The 18,369-nt window shown below is 48.4% G+C and overlaps 10 protein-coding genes; 4 read left to right on the forward strand and 6 right to left on the reverse strand.

The window, feature by feature from the left end:
• Nucleotides 1-154: 154 nt before the first annotated feature.
• Nucleotides 155-1,908, forward strand: FFUJ_11979 (related to fluconazole resistance protein; the record flags this gene model as incomplete). XM_023570938.1 has 2 exons in its annotated part: nt 155-938; nt 995-1,908. 2 exons carry the CDS (start codon nt 155-157, stop codon nt 1,906-1,908), a joined length of 1,698 nt encoding a protein of 565 aa, XP_023437973.1.
• A 109-nt stretch (nt 1,909-2,017) lies between these two features.
• On the reverse strand, nt 2,018-4,441 carry FFUJ_11980 (related to vacuolar membrane protein HMT1; the record flags this gene model as incomplete). Its single annotated transcript, XM_023570939.1, has 1 exon — nt 2,018-4,441. One exon carries the CDS (start codon nt 4,439-4,441, stop codon nt 2,018-2,020), a length of 2,424 nt encoding a protein of 807 aa, XP_023437974.1.
• A 341-nt stretch (nt 4,442-4,782) lies between these two features.
• Nucleotides 4,783-5,316, reverse strand: FFUJ_11981 (uncharacterized protein; the record flags this gene model as incomplete). Its single annotated transcript, XM_023570941.1, has 1 exon — nt 4,783-5,316. The coding sequence occupies one exon, from the start codon at nt 5,314-5,316 to the stop codon at nt 4,783-4,785; it is 534 nt and encodes a 177-aa protein (XP_023437975.1).
• Nucleotides 5,317-5,488: 172 nt separating this feature from the next.
• On the reverse strand, nt 5,489-6,636 carry FFUJ_11982 (uncharacterized protein; the record flags this gene model as incomplete). XM_023570942.1 has 2 exons in its annotated part: nt 5,489-6,215; nt 6,260-6,636. 2 exons carry the CDS (start codon nt 6,634-6,636, stop codon nt 5,489-5,491), a joined length of 1,104 nt encoding a protein of 367 aa, XP_023437976.1.
• A 358-nt stretch (nt 6,637-6,994) lies between these two features.
• Nucleotides 6,995-8,153, reverse strand: FFUJ_11983 (uncharacterized protein; the record flags this gene model as incomplete). XM_023570943.1 has 3 exons in its annotated part: nt 6,995-7,472; nt 7,518-7,989; nt 8,036-8,153. 3 exons carry the CDS (start codon nt 8,151-8,153, stop codon nt 6,995-6,997), a joined length of 1,068 nt encoding a protein of 355 aa, XP_023437977.1.
• A 383-nt stretch (nt 8,154-8,536) lies between these two features.
• Nucleotides 8,537-9,157, reverse strand: FFUJ_11984 (uncharacterized protein; the record flags this gene model as incomplete). The annotated part of the gene is made up of 1 exon (XM_023570944.1): nt 8,537-9,157. One exon carries the CDS (start codon nt 9,155-9,157, stop codon nt 8,537-8,539), a length of 621 nt encoding a protein of 206 aa, XP_023437978.1.
• A 560-nt stretch (nt 9,158-9,717) lies between these two features.
• On the forward strand, nt 9,718-11,029 carry FFUJ_11985 (uncharacterized protein; the record flags this gene model as incomplete). XM_023570945.1 has 3 exons in its annotated part: nt 9,718-10,412; nt 10,461-10,806; nt 10,853-11,029. 3 exons carry the CDS (start codon nt 9,718-9,720, stop codon nt 11,027-11,029), a joined length of 1,218 nt encoding a protein of 405 aa, XP_023437979.1.
• Nucleotides 11,030-12,061: 1,032 nt separating this feature from the next.
• Nucleotides 12,062-12,490, forward strand: FFUJ_11986 (uncharacterized protein; the record flags this gene model as incomplete). XM_023570946.1 has 3 exons in its annotated part: nt 12,062-12,080; nt 12,131-12,277; nt 12,327-12,490. 3 exons carry the CDS (start codon nt 12,062-12,064, stop codon nt 12,488-12,490), a joined length of 330 nt encoding a protein of 109 aa, XP_023437980.1.
• Nucleotides 12,491-13,215: 725 nt separating this feature from the next.
• On the forward strand, nt 13,216-16,668 carry FFUJ_11987 (uncharacterized protein; the record flags this gene model as incomplete). XM_023570947.1 has 5 exons in its annotated part: nt 13,216-13,646; nt 13,706-14,516; nt 14,574-14,668; nt 14,737-14,924; nt 14,972-16,668. 5 exons carry the CDS (start codon nt 13,216-13,218, stop codon nt 16,666-16,668), a joined length of 3,222 nt encoding a protein of 1,073 aa, XP_023437981.1.
• Nucleotides 16,669-16,767: 99 nt separating this feature from the next.
• FFUJ_11988 (related to aminopeptidase Y precursor, vacuolar) lies at nt 16,768-18,286 on the reverse strand (the record flags this gene model as incomplete). XM_023570948.1 has 2 exons in its annotated part: nt 16,768-18,133; nt 18,180-18,286. The coding sequence occupies 2 exons, from the start codon at nt 18,284-18,286 to the stop codon at nt 16,768-16,770; spliced, it is 1,473 nt and encodes a 490-aa protein (XP_023437982.1).
• Nucleotides 18,287-18,369: the final 83 nt, after the last annotated feature.

Raw genomic sequence — 18,369 nt, forward strand, 5'->3', positions numbered from 1 at the left:
TTTGCAAGGAGAAATTGAGTTTTAGCATGGCTCGGTGTTAGAGACTAGTCGCCGAATCTGGCACCGATCATTTCTGATAAATATACACGACATTCCACTTTGCGATCTTCTCTCTTTCTGATCAAGTTTAGTTCAATTAACTTGTGGATTAACCATGGAGAAAATCGAAACTGCACATTCAGATCACAACGATCGCCGAGAATCTCATACTTCTTCACACAGCGATGAAGAATCATCCATATCGTCTTCACACCACAACCATCAAAATGACGACATTTCTCGAACATACTCCCTCGGCGACACAGAATGGCAGAGCATCCGCGCACCAAACACAGGAATAAGCATGACGCGAACTGTGTCGCGGCGAGAATCTGTTCTATCGAGGATTCGATCACGGCCTATCCCGGTGTTTACGCATCCTCTCGCGCATGTCAAAACCACAGAGGATCAGCTCGTTGACTTTGACGGGCCTGATGATCCGTACAGGCCGATGAACTGGCCTAACAAGAAGAAGATCCTGACCACGATGCTGTACGGGTTGGTTACCATGTCAGCGACCTGGGCGTCTTCGTCGTATTCGTCTGGTACGGCGCAAGTGGCCAAGCACTTCCACGTCGGAACGCAAGTCGCTACTCTCGGCACAACACTATTTCTTGTTGGGTTTGGAATTGGGCCTTTGCTCTGGGCGCCGTTGAGTGAAGTCTACGGACGACGACAAGCGGTGCTTATTCCCATGTTTATCGCGATATGCTTCAGTTTCGGAAGTGCAGTCGCAAAAGATTTTCAGACTTTGATGATCACGCGATTCTTCTGTGCGTTCTTCGCTTCAGCGCCTGTTACTAACACAGGTGGTGTTCTAGGCGATTTGTTTCTGCCGTCGGAGAGGGGAATTGCTATGGCGGGGTATGCCATGGCCGTCGTTGGAGGTCCTGTTCTCGGTAAGTCTGACTTTTATAGTTTGTGAGGTTCGTCTTGGCTGACGGTTTTGTCTTAGGTCCTATTGTTTCAGCTGCTGTTGTGCAGGACCCGAGTCTTGGCTGGAGGTGGACTGAGTACCTGACTGGCATTGTTCAGATCATATTTTTGACGCTGGCTGTTATTTTTGTTGATGAAAGTTACCCGCCGAACCTACTCATCTACAAGGCGAGGAGACTGCGTCATGAAACAGGCAATTGGGCGCTACATGCAAAATTCGAAGAGTGGGATGTTAGTATCTCAGAACTCGCACGAAAGTTCCTGGTCAGACCTGTACAACTCCTCATGACGCCTATCTGCTTCCTCGTTGCGCTGTATGCCAGTTTCTGCTATGGTATTCTGTACATGCAACTTGGCGCTATTCCCATTATCTTCAGAGAGATCAGAGGCTGGGGCATTCTAGTCTCCTCACTGCCTTTCATCTGTATTCTCCTCGGAGCCATTCTCGGATGCGGAGCAAACGTATACAACCAGCTCCTCTACAACAAAGCCTACCATGCAGCTGGAAACCGCGCTGTTCCTGAAAAGCGTCTCCCTCCTATGATGGTTGGCTCCGTGATTTTCAGCGGCGGTCAGTTCCTCATCGGATGGACTGCTCAGAAAGATATTCACTGGGTCGTTCCATGCATTGGTCTCGTGTTGCTAGGAACAGGCTTCTTTACCATCTTCCAAGCTGCACTGAACTATCTAGTCGATACGTTTACTATGTACGCGGCTTCAGCTGTCGCGGCCAATACGTTTCTTAGATCTTGTTTCGCAGCTGCTTTTCCTCTAGTGGTTGGACCGCTGTATCATAATATTGGTGTTGGCCCTGGGTCTAGTATCACTGGTGGGTTTGCAGCGTTATTAATTCCTGTTCCGTTTGTGTTTTATATCTATGGCAAGAGAATCAGGGCGAGATCAAAGTGGTCAAAGGCTTCGGTGTATGACTAAACTGTTGCTTGGAGGAGATACGAAAGATTGACAAAATGAATTTATAGATAGTCTAAGATTGCAATAATACCCCAAATATAATAAACGCCATGCTCATCTATGTATGCTCCTACTTGTTACCAACCTGTTTGTTCCATAACTCCTTGTACCTTCCGTCTATTGAGATCAACTCCGCGTGTGTGCCAGACTCGACGACCTGTCCATTGTGAATAACCAAGATCTTGTCTGCGCTAACAATCGTAGATAGTCGATGAGCAATGATGAACGTCGACCTTGCACGCTTCAACTCATCCAAAGCACCCTGAATACTTGACTCTGTATTCGTGTCAACTGCACTTGTAGCCTCATCGAGAATCAAGATTGGGGGATTTTTGAGGAATACTCGAGCGATTGCTAGTCTCTGAATCTCTCCTCCTGACAGCTTGACACCCTGCTCTCCAACCTCAGTGTTGTATCCATCAACGAAGCTGAGAATTTTGTCGTGGATGGCTGCAGAGCGACAAGCAGCGTAAATCTCCTCGTCTGTTGCGGAAGGTCGAGCGTACCGCATGTTTTCAAGGATCGATGCGTTGAAGAGAAGAGGATCCTGAGGAACGACACCAAGAGCATTCCTCAGTGAGCTGAGGGTGATGTCCCGAATATCATAACCGTCAATTGTAATGGACCCCTCATCGATATCATAGAATCGAAGCAGCAGCTTCATGATAGAAGACTTGCCAGCTCCTGTCTCACCAACCAAAGCAATAGTCTGTCCAGGTTCAACTGACAGAGAAAGGTCCTGGACAGTGGGTTTTCGAGGATCATAAGAGAAGCAAACATCATGGAATGCAACACGTCCCTCGACCTTCTCCAAATCCTTAGCACCCTCCTTATCAGTGATAGTGGGCTTCGTCTGCAGCAGATAAAGTAGACGTTCAGCATCGACCAGGTCTGACATGAGTTGTCTGTAACTATGAGACAGGAACTTCAATGGCCAGACCAAGTACTCCCAGTACTGAATGAAGAAGACAAAGTCGCCAGGCGATGATGCGCCGTGCCAAACATCATAAATAACAAGAGTCGCGAGTGTGAAGAAAGTGCAGGGAATAAGAGCGTTGAGTAACAGCTGGATGTACGCATCCGTCTTCTCGAAATTCAGACCAGCAGATAGCTGCTTGTTCACCGCAGATCCGAAGCGATACTTCTCATAGTTGAACATGTTGAAGTAAGTGACCGTCTGCCAGCCCTGAACAGCCTGATGCATAACACGAACTTCTTCTCTCTTGGACTTTGTAGACTCTCGTCGGTTATCGAGATTCCAGCCTGTGGCTTTGACTTCGAAGGTAACGAAGAGGACTGAGCCAATGGCCATAGCGAGAGCGACGTAGCTGTTGAACTTCCAGTACAGAAAGACAAAAGCGATAGCCAAGTCGATGACAGTGGGGAGAATCTCAATTATGAGCATGTCAAGCACATTGGTTAATGCTTCACCCTGCTCAATGGCTTTCATAACCTCCGCCGAGTCACGCTCGGAGTGAAACTCCATAGGCAGCGACAGAACGTGGTTAAAGGCTGCGTTCGTGAGAGAACGGTATGAATATTGCTTAATCGGGATCTTGGCCAGTGACTCAATGAGTCCGACTACAACGTCGTGAGAAGCAAGGCTCATGATAAGCCAGATGAACAAAGCGTGGAAGGGATTCTGCTTAGCGAGGAGTTGGTCGGCCACAATGCCTAGTTGACGAGGAACGAGGATGTTGAAGACTCTAGTAGCAAGGATACAGAACAGAGAGATCAAAATGCAGAGTTGGACTTTGCGGTCTTTCTTGGGGATCAAGAAGGGGAGGAAGATAGAAAAGTCAGAAAGGTAGCCTAGCCAACCACCCTTCTCCTTAAGTTTCTTTGCGCGTTGGCGTTTGATGTCGATTACGTCTTCCTCTGTTTCGCTGCCCGAGATGTACTCATCATCATCGACCTCCGTGTCTGATGATGTCTCCGTCCCATAGCTTGGGCATGCTCTGCCGTTTGCATGGCCGTTTGATTGAAGAAAGGGCTGCGACTCTTCTGCTTCTGAGTCGGGGGTGTAGAATCTGCCACTGTTGGAGAGATGGTAGATCATGAGGAAAAGAAGAGGTAGAAGTCTGAAGGTTTGAGAGGCGAGTTGTATAATATGATAGATATCATTCTGGCTGTTGAGAGCAGAGAATATCTGCAGCGGAATCTCGAAGGCAAGAGTGATGAGCGATGTTCCGAGGACTAACAACCGTGGTGCAGCTCGCTGACTCCAGATAAACGCCCAGAGAGAACCAAGAACAACAAGATGTATCGTCTCAGGCTCTTTACTCTGCTGACTCTCCTGCACAAACGTCGCTATACCCTCAGCCAAGTACCCCAAGATCAAAAGCGCAATAGCAATACGGTCATAATTCCGTGGGGTAGTTGTTTTTCCAGTGGTACGAGCAGCGTTGAGGATAGTAACGACCGAAACAAACACTACAGCTACTGAAGAGCAGCTGTAATGGAGGATATTGGAGACCTGAAGAATTGACGGCATTTTTGCGAGCCGGGCAGGTAAGAAAGTGTAACGAGAAAAACGGTGTGATTTATTTTACTACTAGAGAACCGTCTGATCAAATCTTATATACCCAATTTCTCAGCCCTATGTACGACTCTGGCATGAAAAAGCCAAGGTCGCCTGCGGTCATTCGAGGCGCATATATTCGACGCAGCCAATCGGCGTGGGTATGAGTCAATGCCACAGCGGGTCTTGCCACCAAAAGTAGCCTCCTTTGGGTAATAAGTTTCGACGTGTCGATTGGCTACGGCGTATTCTGCTGTGGAGATGCCAATCGGCTTGCACGGCAGGGTAAGATACGGGAGGATTATGCTTATTTATTACTGGTCTTGTATGACTTTGTATTGAGTCATGAGGATCCCACTGCCGAGGCTCGTGCTTTTCAATAGCTGAAGTTTTATGTTTTGCGGGAGGGAGGAAATGAGGTTTATTCCGGTGCCGAGAAGCGTGGGCATTATCGCGACTTCGACGGTATCCACTAGATGGGCTTCTAGACACTGGGCTGCGAGCTGACCACCGCCCATAAGCCAAATATCTTTCCCATCATTCGTCTTCAGGTGTCTGATGTAATCAAGCACGTTTTCTCGTATGACTGTGACATCGGGGAAATTGTGCTGGGACATGGTGCGACTGGCTACTATGACTGATTCTTTGGGCCGTTTTGATAGTGGATTGTCAGCGCCAAAGGATTGCATGACTTCGTATGTCTTGCGGCCCATGATGAAGTGGTCGAATTCTGCGTGCAGCGCGGGGAAGTCAATGGTGGGATCTTCAATGATCCAGGTTGTTGAACCATCTGGTGATGCGATGTAGCCGTCGAGACTTGCTGCGACGTTGTAGCGAAGGCGTGCCATGTTGGGCAGTGAATGATGAGATCAGTGTGAATTGAGATGAGAGTCTGCCCGATATGCATGACGGCTGAAGATGTTGTTAGGTCGGGTGAACAATCTCGCCGCTTACTGGCTGGAGTGATTGCCCTTGTGAATGCTTGGCATTCCCAAATTTCCTCTAACCACTAACAAGCATCTATTCTTCAGATTTCTTCACATCAGCCTGTGTTGCGACCAATAGCTCCTCTCTCAAAAGCCAAATGAGAGGAAACATTGTTCCCGGTCCAAGCAAACAACCTAACATAACAGAAGCGCAGCCGGCTCGGATCCATGAAATACTGCAAACCCCAACATTCTCAAGGTCCTTGAAGTGATACGCCAACCACAGAAAGCCAGCTGAGTAACAGCAGATGTAGTCGAATTGGATGACAGTTCGAAGTCCGAGGATTGGCTCTTGTGGCGTGGTGAGGAAATGCTGCGGGATGAATACTTCGAAGATGCTAGAGTCCATGTTGAGAATGGTATACCACCACGTCGCCGTGCTTATAGCACTGACGACACCGATCGTGAGTCGGATGGCATTAATCTCTTGCTTTAATGTCCTTGGGGCCTGCTCCTTTGGCTCAGGAATGATCTTCGATAGCACAAGCATGATAATGGAGCCCCAGATAGGAAACAGCTGCCAAATCCAATTCCACCAATTCCTCGCCTCAAGAGAAGAGTGAAAGAACGATGGAAAGTGTGTGATATAATATCCCGACACAATCGTAGGCAAAATAGCCATACAAGGTGCGAAGCCTGGGCGATACAGACTCGGTGTTGTAAGTTTGTAAGCAGGCGTGAAAATGTAGAACAGGAAGAAAAAGAAAGGCGCAAGACAGCCTATACCAAACATCTGAGATAGAAACAGAAACACAACAGGGCTTATTATGTTAGCAAAGACTCCAAACTCTGAAATGCAACTTACTACTTGATCACAGGAAACGTATTCCCCGGTCTATAGCCCTCGATCATCACAACAGCATACATCCCTGCAAAATCCGTCAAGAACACCAAAAGCTGCCAATAGGCCTCCTCATCCGCAAAGAACTGCAAATGCGCAAAGGCAACAGTGACCACAGCGAAGATATCATCTAAAACAGGTACACCGTAGAAATTTTTAATAATAGGTACGGTAACGTCTTGCGCTGTAAAGATGGAAGTTTTGACAGTTTCTTCGATTATAGGACCGATTGGCTTCGCCATTGCGAAGGCGCGGGACATGATGGCTGTGATTAGGAGGAAGGGAACGGCGTGGATGGCACGTCGGAGACGGCTTTCGGATGGTGAGGTGTGTAATGTCATGATGATTGGTTTTGTGATGGAGTGAAGATCGTGGGATGAGGGAATAAGGTGGGTTAATGTCTGAAGTTAGGTTGACGGACCCTTGTAGTCGGCCCACCAACCGAAGGATGCGAATCCTGTAGCCAATCTTCATAGAGACTACATACATATTTCTGGTAGATTGAATGGATACCCGAGTTCAAATCATTTCGGTGGATTTTTCCTATACCGCTGTGTCTGTTTGTTTATGGTTTCTAGACTCCAATTTGCAGCTCCATCCTCCTGTAAAGAGATGCTTACGTCGAGGAAAGACTAAAACTCCTGCTAATGATACAAAACAATCTATATAGATGTTGATGCACGCTTGCTATGAACATCCTCAAGAAAGAACCGTGCTAATAACCAACGCCGCTGCAATGACATACCCCAACATCGATTGACTCATCAATCTCACCGCATCATCCTCCTCATCACCCTTCGAATCCGTCGAGTTATCCCCACTACCCTTCTCTCCTCCCTTCGCATCCCCTTTATCATTATCACCCTTATCCTTATCGTCATCTCCCTTCTTGGTGGAATTCCTCTCACTCGTAAAATTGCCCTTCAAACTCATTCCAAAATTCGCGGCTGTGAATGTCGCGTTTCCTCTTGACATCCACGTCTCTGTTCCAAACTCAATGATGCCTAGCCATGGATCTTTCGGTAGATCATCTGCGTCGATTTGTTTGTGAGCTTGTTCGAGGATGTACTGGAATAAAGGGTAGAAATCCTCATCGAAGGATAATACGTCGCTGTTGTCTTTCGTAACGGCTGTAAAGACGTGCGTACCTCCTGAGTTTCGACCATAGAAGAGCGAACTGTAACAGTCAGTATTTACAGTGAAGGACGAGTGGTGTACTTACAACTCCGTCTCCCCGAGCGTAACATTCGACAGGATACTATTATTCTGTCGTCCAAGCCACCACGGATCGCCCACCCTTCCCAACCAAACCATGAACTCCACCGCCGCAACCTGCGGATACAGCGTTCTATTCCTGTCATCATCCAGGAAGAAATCCCACGCCGCATTCGCCTGCACGCCATCCCCCTCTAACGCTGCTTTATTCTTCTCCCAGACCTCATTACTAAAATCGTCCGGTATTTTCGACGGACTGCCTGGTGTGTAGATCCAATCTGTTGATAAGCGGATAGACTCCAAGTCGCTGAGACGCACGGGGAGATCCGGGTTGTTGAAGCGCACGTAGGGAAAGGAGTGTACGTCTTGGATGTCCTTGGTCCAGTTCCACGTTGCGGAGAATGCAGGCGTGCTGTTGTCGACTTTGAGGCATACGAAGCCGTTTTTCGGGCTCTTTTTGTTCCATGCGTTTGGGTAATCTGCAGTTGTCAGCAATATCCATGGCCATGGTGAGATTGACCGTACATGACAGTGAGTCATTTAGTTCGCCATAGCGCTGATTTCCGCATACTGTTTTTACCTCCTCCTTCCCTGAGGCCCCCGCTGCTAAAATCGCATAGCTCACAAACGTCGTGACTTTCATCGTGAGGCCTCAATGTTGCAGTGAGAAAGACAAGGGTTCCATGCAGTGTTACAGCAGATGATCTGGGGTTTAGGGGCTGGGCTGTTGGGGCGACAACCAGCTCAGCCTCAATTGACGGTTCGGGTTAACGGCAATGGATTTTACTTTGTAGAGACTTCTATAATTGTTTAAAGATAGTTTCGATATACGAGAGGCGTTATGATGGTATGGGCGCTTACGTGGCAACATTTAGGTGCGAAAAGTCACGACGTCATGGGGTTTTTTCTGATCGACGCGTTGTGGAACCATCGTAAGGTCCCGATTCTTTGGCAGATCACTTTACGCGTCTATTCTCACGATCAAGGATATAATTTGCATAATATTTGCATAATTAATTGTCCAAGTTAGATATGTTTGAACCAAACGCAAGCCCAAGTCGTCAACACCATCACTTCCCACTGTCGTCCGAATCGTCCACTCATGCCACTCCCAGTAAATGTCAAATCACCAATCTTGTCTCGTCCCAAAGACCTATGGGATTTAAAAATAGCTACAATGTCCTCATCGTCTTTGACCAATTTCCATCCCCAGCCTTGTCCCTGCGCACGCGTGGAGCGCCATTCAAATCGTCCAACGCTGTTGCCGAGCTGCATAGCGAACCAATAACTTTCCTTTCGTTTACTCACAGTCGTGCATCGTAGTAATTCCTCGCGCGTGTCTTGACCTTCTATCAGTGCAGCAAGATTGACGCGGAAGTCGTGCTTCCACTTGGCGTTTTTTGCAGCGGTTGCGAGGACGGGGGATGCTGCGTCTGGACCGTCGTAGATGATCACGGCGTTGGACCCGGTTGGAGGAACGTGGACTGCGAATGCGCGCTTAGAGGCTGGGTCGGTTAGGATGCAGCGGAGTGTGAGCGATGCGCGTTTTGTGAGCGAGGCTGAGAGATTGTGGGGGATGCCTTGGGCTGCAGTTTCTTGTGTGACATGGAGAGTGAGGGCCGAGGTTGTCGATGAAGTGTTACCCATTTGTGTCTATGAAGCTGTCATGGGTTGCTTTGATTGAAGGTCATTTACCGTCATAGCCATGAAATCTCCAACCACAACGTATCTCAATGCACATGACTTATCTCCCTTGCTATCTAACGATGTTCCATGAGTTATTTTATGTTTGCCATCCATCAACTTGATCATATGACGGTCAGACTCGCGCTGAATACCATTTCTGGGTTTTGGTGTTCAGCTTCAGGGTATGCCGTGGCTAGTGACATGATGTGGCCGTGCAAGCAGTGGCTGTTGTCGAGTCTACTTCACCTTTCCATTTCAGGTCGTTCAATTGATCTACGCAATCAAGCATCACAGCATCACCACGAACAGCCAAAATGTCAATACCGGAGCATTAAACACTTCATTTTACCTCTACGATAGTCTGAACCCTCAGAAATGACTGTCGATATCCTCTTGTGGCTGCGCCAGGTCGACGATACTGCAGACCCTCACGAGCTCGACCGAGCGAAACCACCAAAAGCGCACGATCGACTCGCAAGCGAAAGCGCAGCTACAACTTGACCAGTTCCGATCATTTACCAATGTTCGAACCTATGGAGAATAAGTTTGTGCATCCGAAATCACCTCCAGACTCTGCTAAATTCTCCAAAGCAGCTGCCGAAAAGGCACCGACAAAGAATCGAAAGACAACGAAGGGTGCAGTCCCAAATCCAAGTCCAGACGATGCGCAATTCGACGATGAAGGCGAACAAGAAAAGACTCCCAGGCCTCTACGGAGCGTCCATCCCCCCAGCGATACATCATCAAAGTCCTCAACGAGCGGTCGATCGGGTGCTTCATCGCCTCGAAAGCAATTAGCAGCCATGGCATTATCCTCCCACGGCCTCGAAACGCGCGCCAGGTCTGATCCGTCTGGTCTTCCCCGAAGCCTGGCAGCTATGCGAACGAAGTTGTTACAATTCAGTCGTGGAAGAGGAATTCTTGGGGAGAATGGGCTGGACAGTATACAAGACGAAACAGCTGCAAGGGCGTTACATCCGGACATGGCCGCTATTTACGAGGACAAAGAATTCTGCTGCTCTGCGTGTCGGGATGAATTGGGTTTGACGCCGAGTCCTGAGGATGTGGTGTACATTCTTGAAAGCGCGGGCGATTGTCTTTCCGTGGGGAGGTCTGAAGCGGCGTGGAACCATGAAGTTCACTTCCCTCTGCTGTGTTTGGCGCTTCGGAACCGATCAAAGGGTGCGTTCCAGCGACTCATTAATGTGACATCTTGGTAAGTCTACAACAATCGCTCTTCTCGCTTCTCTTCTAACGGCGGCAGTTCATCTGCCTCCGTCATCCCCGACTACCGCATCCGCTTCACGCCCGACCAAAAGATCCTATCAATAAACCCAACCGATGACTTGTCACTGTTGAGCAATCCAATTGCCATTCCCATCGAGACTAAGCGTCTCGGCGAAGGCTTGGACACTGCCAATCTCCAAGTCGCGACGTTTCTTACAGCGCACTTGACGCTCCTTCAGCGACTTGTTGACACTGGTGTTTCTGTACCGGTTCAAGATGAGGAGAAGCCTCCTTCGGTTGATGATCTGGGCTTTTTGCCTGGGTTGATCGTGCAGGGAAACACGTGGAACTTTATCGCAGCAAGTCGTCAATATTCTCGAACCGTAAGTTTACCCCGCGTCATCGTCGCAGCTGTGCTAATTGATCAAGGTGATCTGGGCAGAAACCTCGCTTGGTTCGACGGGCGACATATTCGGCATCTACCAAATCGTCGCATCATTACAATTACTGCGTCAATGGATCAATACAGCATACTGGCCCTGGCTACGACGCGTTACACAAAGAGCTGCTACAGCGATTCAATTACGCGATGACCCAGCTGGATGAAGGTGTCTCAGGATGATGCAGCAAGAAACTCAAATTCATTGGGAGGCCCCAGAGCTTTGAAGACCCCGCCGCGCGCGGATACTGCCGGACGCCAATTAGATCACTCGGGACGATTTTAGATCATGCCGAAGCCATTGCGGCGTCAAGGGCCCAGATCGACGGAGCTGGCTGGTCAAGCCGTGGAGTCCAGACCCAGCTTGCTTCACCGTCATTCTATCCAGGTATGACGACCACTGTGTACCGGGACAGTGGGCGGGATGCGCTTGGACGTTATGAACGGTACGGGAGAGCCCCGCGTCACTCGGGGTTGGTATCACAACAACAACCTCACCAGTATTTAGCAGCTGGGATGAAAGAAATATCTAGACAGGACCCGAGCAAATACAGCTTTATACCTGCTCATTTTATTTGCCATGGCATCACTTTAGTCTCATTTTATCTCCCCTACTATGTAGACAGCTCCCCTCTCCTCCAGGGATGCTATCTCGTAAACCCGTGATAATTCCACGACTTCACAACTATCCCCGCCACGCCATTCCCACGAGGTATTAGCAAGCTGTGGCAATCCCCTCAAACTCCCGGCAAAGACGGCATCTCCAGTCACCGCGTAGACTGTCAGAAATACATTCGTCAATGCCAGCTGAAACCCCCCATCTTCCACAGCCCATCATCGCATTGATTGATGATTACGTCCTCCAGTGGAGTTCTAGCGCGCCGCTTATCCGAGCTCGCACGGCATCGATTGCCGAAGTGGCCCTTGTGTTATGAGCCGTGAGATCCGATGAGCTACGACTTCAGCCACTACTGGCTCGCACACCGTCATGGCTTGAAACTTGCTAGAGGCAGCCCGCCTGTTTCCAAGTTTAGAATAGAATCGACATGTGCAGAATAGAGTAGAGTAGCCTGGTCTAGGTAGAAGACCCCTGGACCCCTCAAGGTATAAAGTTTTGAGCTTTTCTGTGTGCATCAATCTTTATTCAAACATCCTACATCTTTATCACTTATTCACTATCATCAAATACATTATTCACAATGGGTTGGTTCGATAACAGTAAGTTCTCCTGAGCAGTAGTTACTAAATCCCTACTAATGTCTTGTTAGACAACACCGAGGTCGTTGAGGAATTCAACCAGTACGACCAATACTCTGGGAACAAGGAGCATCACGCCCACCTCTCCCACGAGATCATCGGCGGTGCTGCTGCTTATGAAGCTGCCAAGGCATACGAGGATCACGTTGCCAAGAATGGTGAGATCAACTTATGATACCCAACAAGACAGTACTGATAAATGTGCAGGCAAGCCAGATAGCCATGCCAAGGCTAAGGAGTTCTTAGTCGGAGCCGTTGGTGCTTTCGTCGAACGAGAGTTTGAGACCAAGGGTCTGGACTTCTATGACAAGGAGGAGGCAAAGCGTCACGGCGAACGTAAGGCGCACGAGGAGCTTGACAACCAGTACTAGGCCTGTGTTTGGGTTCCTGATAGCAAATAAATGCAACGAATAATGAACTATACGTGGATCGATGTTGAATGTCAATTTGTGAGATTTGAGATATAGAGATATGGTTAGCTTTTCGGCATGACTAGCAATTATCCTCTTCATACGACTTACTTAGTGCTCACTAAGTCGACTAGGGCTCAATGAATCAATGGCATATATAGTATTTTCATTTATATATCTAAGCCATAAAAAATATAGTAAACCGAGGTTAGGCAACAACCCCCGATGCAATGAATAATCGATACAGTAGGTTACTCATTTTAAAGTACTTATCTGGTCGTGGATATGACCCCACAATTTAGTGGTGTAAAAGGCCAAGGGCCACTACGTTACAATAATTTAGTGGTATTTGCATCTTAAATATCTTCTAAGATATTAAATACCGGTCTTGTAATCTTTACTTACTGTGCTACTATTTTTATCTCATCCATTATTCCTGGCACTCTTGTAGTCACGTGGTGGGCAACATGATGTTAACCTATCATCATAGAGTGCAAACAATTTAAGCGCCGAGGCCTCGCTGTTGGTCGCGTTGTCGTTGGTCCACTTCACCTGATCCCTTGAATGTCTTCCCCAGTCTGGGCGGTAATTTTCATGTTCAAACTTGTCCCTTGCACTCACTTTTGTACCCGCCATCTCCTGTTACATCGCTTCAATTCTATCTCATACTGTGGCTGATCAGCAACATGGCAGAGGCTGCTGGCACTGCCATCGGGATAATATCCTTTGGCCTTCAGTTATACACCGGGTTGTCAGAATACCTCGATGCCGTCAAGGGACGAGAAGAAGACCTCCTGCAGGCCAAAAACAACGCAAGGACACTGCAATGCTCCTTGAAGGCGATCGAAGATACAATGAGTCAAATCAACGGCAACGCAATTGCCCAAGACGCAGTAGAGGAGTGTAAGAGCTCGTGTGAATCTGAGCTCAAGGCCTTGCATGAACTTCTTAACAACTTGCAGGGAAAGCCTATCAACCATTCAGACCCTGTTAGTAAAGCAAAAAGTTCAATACAAAAATGGAGTTATCCCTTCAAGAAGAAGAACATCGCCAGGCTTGAAGAACGGCTAAAGTCAGCAAACAATGTCCTCAAAACTGCTTTATCAGCTTTACAACTGTAAGCTATGGTCGCCTACCCGCGTTGGTAATCATGACTAACTGAGACTCCGTACCTAGGGCCATTTTGAACGACCAGTGCACAGCCATCTTTTCGTTACAGCAGACGGTGGAGACCATTAGAGCCCAAACTGAAAGCTCACCCAGAACGACAGAGTTTCCTAACTTTAACACAAAGATTGATGAGATCCTCACCCATCTGCGCAGTGCTGAGACTACACAAACGCAAGTCGCCCAGCTGGTGTCATACCCAAAAGACTTGCAAATACTTTGCGACGCTGTTTCAAATGTGTCACTACGCTCAGAGCCGCGATCTATGCCGCCCAACCCACATACGATAAGATCTATCACGGCCCAGAGAGGGAGAGCACATGATTTATGCAATTGTGCCAAGCGTCAGAATATCCAGCGCAGCAGAGCCCGCTTGGGCTTAATTTTCTTTGAGAGAGAGCTTAAGAGGACATCTCACCACGCGCCCGAATGCCCCTTATCACAAGTCGTCACATCAACCGAGCAGAAGCGTAACGCGGTTGGTATTTCCATTCCCAATATTTTGAACATCTTGACAAGCGCTGTCGGTGTTTCAATCTCTCTCACAACTGGTGCAGGCGGCTTTAGTCTGGCTCAAAACATCACGTGGAGATCAACGGTGGACGACAGTCTTTCCCCAGCCTTCAAGCTCGTCCGGGCTCTTTGTGATCTACAGACATGGAGAGAGCCAAGCTTGGGTAAGAAGGAATACGAGATGATCGCAAAGTCATGTGTGCGGCGACTCCATTTATGTTATGCCAACCGCCAAGCGTCTCCGCTCGACATGAACAGCAATGGCGAATCAGTTCTTGATGTCCTAGCATCAGGGATGAACAGCTATGTGAGTTGATTGAGCTTCAAGATAGCTGGGTCACATGCTAACTATGGATAATCACAGCTAAGCCTGGGGAAAGAAGCAGCAGATGATGTAGCCTTTGTTTTTCGGTCCCTCGCTGCTATCGAGGTGCCTATCACCTACGACCAAGGCGGAGAGTGAGTTCAGAACTGTACCATATGCCTGGGTGACATAAACGACATGTACTAATAGTTCTATACAATAGCTTGCGCTTTCTGTCTGTTGTCCTAGAGAGTGCATGGTTACTTAACACCAACACACTCCCCGAAACCATATCAGCACTTTTGTCTCGGTGCGGGGAGTCAACAAGACATGACTATACGAGCGTCAATGGGTTTGACAAGTACCCAAAAAGACGTAGTATACTCAAAGAGTTTCCCCAGATTGCCCAAAGTAAGTGCTCAATGGTGTTAAAAAACTAAAATACTAAGATAAACTAGGTCTCGGGTTCAATCCACTGAGCATCGCAGTTCTCAGAGAGGACGAAGATGATGTTCGTTTCCTAATCAAAAGATATCCATCGTTCAAAATGGAAGTCAACTACTGTGGACAGTCACCCGTTCACATAGCTGTCGTGGTCGGAAATCTAGACATACTGTCGCTCGTCATCGGAAATACTGACCCCGAAGCCATCAACGTCATGGACAGTATGAAAAGATACCCGATCGATTATGCCGTCTCCCATTTTCTTGGGAAACCCAAGGCAGATGACCAGCACTCATGTGTCAGTTGTAAGATGGTGGAACTACTGCTCGATTCAAAGGCAGTTCTATATGAGCCATCCCTAGAACAGGGTCTTTGGGAAGCATGTAAACGCACCAAAACAGCCATTCTCCAACATCTGGCACAGAGAAGGCACGAATTGGAACAACTAGCTGTTTCAAACCTTCCTGCTGCTCAGGTAAAAGACCTTGGTCTATGTAGAGGTTGGACCTTGGACCGAAATGCGTTCAAGGTGCAATGCTGTCTTACAGCTCAATCCTACAGTGTACCAAGCTATTTGAAGGTGCACTGTGACAAACAATCGGTAGCGTCGCAGGAGACGCCAAAGTCCGTGTATACTTATATACTTGACAGGGAGACCGCTGAGTATGCCTTTTCATTAGGCTTCGACAGGGAGACTGCTTTTATTGACGTTTTTCGTCGCGTAATAAAGAACGTCATCCAAAGAGGCTCCCTTGGTTGGCCCTCTCCCTGGTACATTGACTGGATACTCGAATGTGGCGCAGACCTTACATCGACTGTACCAGTGGATTTCGTGCCTGGGGTCATTGATGGAGCGACATGGGCTCATTATCTCATGTCAGTTTTGGGCTACAAGGCAAGAATTTGGCCTTATAGACTTTACGACAATGCTTTGCCGCAGTCAGTTGCAGACGACGCCTTTTCCGAGGTCCTAGGCGATGATTGTCGATGCCACTGCTCCTCACAGGGTTGCACACCTCTCATTAAGTTTTTGGAAGGCCTTGGATGTCGCCGTCGCTTCCCTCGAACCTGGTTCACTCTGACAGAAGGAATCAGGTCCTTTGTGGCTAGCATCCAAGCTCTAATTGCCGGAGAACATACTGCACAGAACTGGATGCCTCGTGCAGTCTTACGCTACGCGACATTTTCTGCATTAGGACTCCGTCATACGTGCTGTAAACATTCACATGGTGGGTTATGCTCTATTATGGATTCAGATGAGATTGATGAGATACATGAGGAGGACTCGGCCACGCTACAGAAGTTAGAAGACCTTGTTACATACTTCGGGGATGGCTATGGAAGCATGGCCACGCTGGATGTATTTTTAAAGGACGTTTGGCTTCTAAAGATGAAAGAGGTGTATCAAGAGATGGCTTCCTATCGTATCACTGAAGAGCAGCTCAAGAAGGCAGAAGATTTCGGTGTGAAGCTAGCCATTGCCGATAGCAAACCTGCCCTCGGGTGTGAACCACCTCCAGGTTCATATTTCAGCATAAAAGTGGATGTCGACGAGCCGGAAGGTCATCCTGATATTATACCAATTGGTTTGGGTGGGTGGATGAAACGATTCGACGAAATCGCGATAGATCCAGACAGGCCTGTATTCGTCACTGCTGCGTCCTCGAACACTACTGCTGTGACTCAGACCAGTGTCTCGCCCGTCACATAGTGGCGCCACAAGTTCAGATACGGTCAAAAGGAGCGGTAGACAGGAATGGAGGAAAATGGAATTGTATGATAAATTGTACAAAAAGTAGGGCTACTAGCTTTAGATGATATCATGATCACAGGGCTTTCCTTCAAACCCAGTGACATCATGCAGATGTAACGAAGCCGCATCTCGAACCCTCTTGATAGAACCAACAGTAGTGTTGGAAGGTGTCTTGGGAATAAGTTTCACACCATCAATAGCGAGCTTGCTCAGAACATGGGCAGCTGCCTTTGCATTGATATGGAGCGTCTCAGGAACAGGGTTCGTGATGTTATCGCAAGCTTGGTGATAACAAGCGTCCTGCTCAAGACCAGTGCCTGTGAAGAGACCACCAACTGGCTTCTCGATGACTTCCCGGAAGGCAACATAATCAGTTCCACCAGTCAAGCCAACGGGTGTAACTTCGATCTTTTCCTTCTCAAAGAACTCCCTGAAGAGATCCTCAATAACGTCTGAGCCTGGAGGTCCACCGGGACCTACCTTCTCACCGGTTCCGTCGAAAACACCGAAGAAGCCACGAGATACCATGTCGAAGTTCAGATAAGCCAAGAGATTATCGACGTCCGGGGTCTTGAGGTTGTTGACGTAGTAGCGAGATCCAACAAGGCCGTTCTCCTCGGCGCCCCACCATCCAAAGCGGATCTTGAGCTTGGTGGAAAAGTGCTGCAGGCCCTTTGCTGTCTCGAGAATGAGCGAAGTTCCCGATCCATCATCGTTGATTCCAGGTCCTGCTTGGACTGAGTCAAGATGAGCTCCCAGCATGACGACGTTCTCGCCATCGCCTCCCTTGGTTTCGGCAAAGACGTTCTGGGTGATGCCCGTTTCGATGGTCTGGATGATCTTGACAAACACCTCGAGCTTCTCACCAGCATCGAGACGAGCCTTCAGCGCCTTCCCGGGGTCTTGGTCAATAAGACCAGTTGGGACGTACTCCTTTGGGTTTGGGGCGGATAGAGTACCAGCTGTCAGCTTGGCCTCGTCTGAGTTATAGATAACAACGACTTGAGCACCAGCCGCAGCCGCGGGTTTAACCTTGCCAGCGAAAGTGGTGCCATCAGGGCAAAGACCGCGCTCAACGAGTACAACCTTTCCTTCAACATCGAGCCCCTCATAGTTTGCGGCATCGCATGCAGCTGTGCCTTCAGGACCATGGACAAGCTCAGCTGTTACACCGTCCTCAGAGGTACTGGGAGTATACGTCAAAGCGACAGTTCTGAACGTTTCGTCATCGACAGTGACCTCAGCTGCAAGAGTTTGAGTGAAGTTGGCGGGAAAGTCTTGCTTCCATGTCTTGAAGCCTTTCAGCTTTGAGATTTCGTGGTAGATAAAGTCAACTGAGGCAGCGTATCCTGGAAGACCGAAGGCACGGTTACCTCCATTGGCGTAAGCGATGTCATTGAGTTTCTGCAGGTTATGCATCAATCTAAGGTGATCAGCGGAAGACATCTGAGTGAAGTTTCATAACATACCCCTTCTCGGTGATGAGCTTTTGAAGCTTCTTTGAGCTCACTGGAGGCTTGGTAGCCTCTACAAATGGCGAAAGAGCCAGAAGAGCAGCTGCTGTAGTCAACTTCATGATGAGTGGCTTCACGTCCCAGTCAGAGGCAAGATTCGAGAGCAGAAACCTTTCACTTTTATACCCGGGAAATGCTCAGAAGA

The sequence above is a fragment of the Fusarium fujikuroi genome, chromosome FFUJ_chr11 (assembly GCF_900079805.1).
Source record: "Fusarium fujikuroi IMI 58289 draft genome, chromosome FFUJ_chr11".
Taxonomy (NCBI): Eukaryota; Fungi; Ascomycota; class Sordariomycetes; order Hypocreales; family Nectriaceae; genus Fusarium; species Fusarium fujikuroi.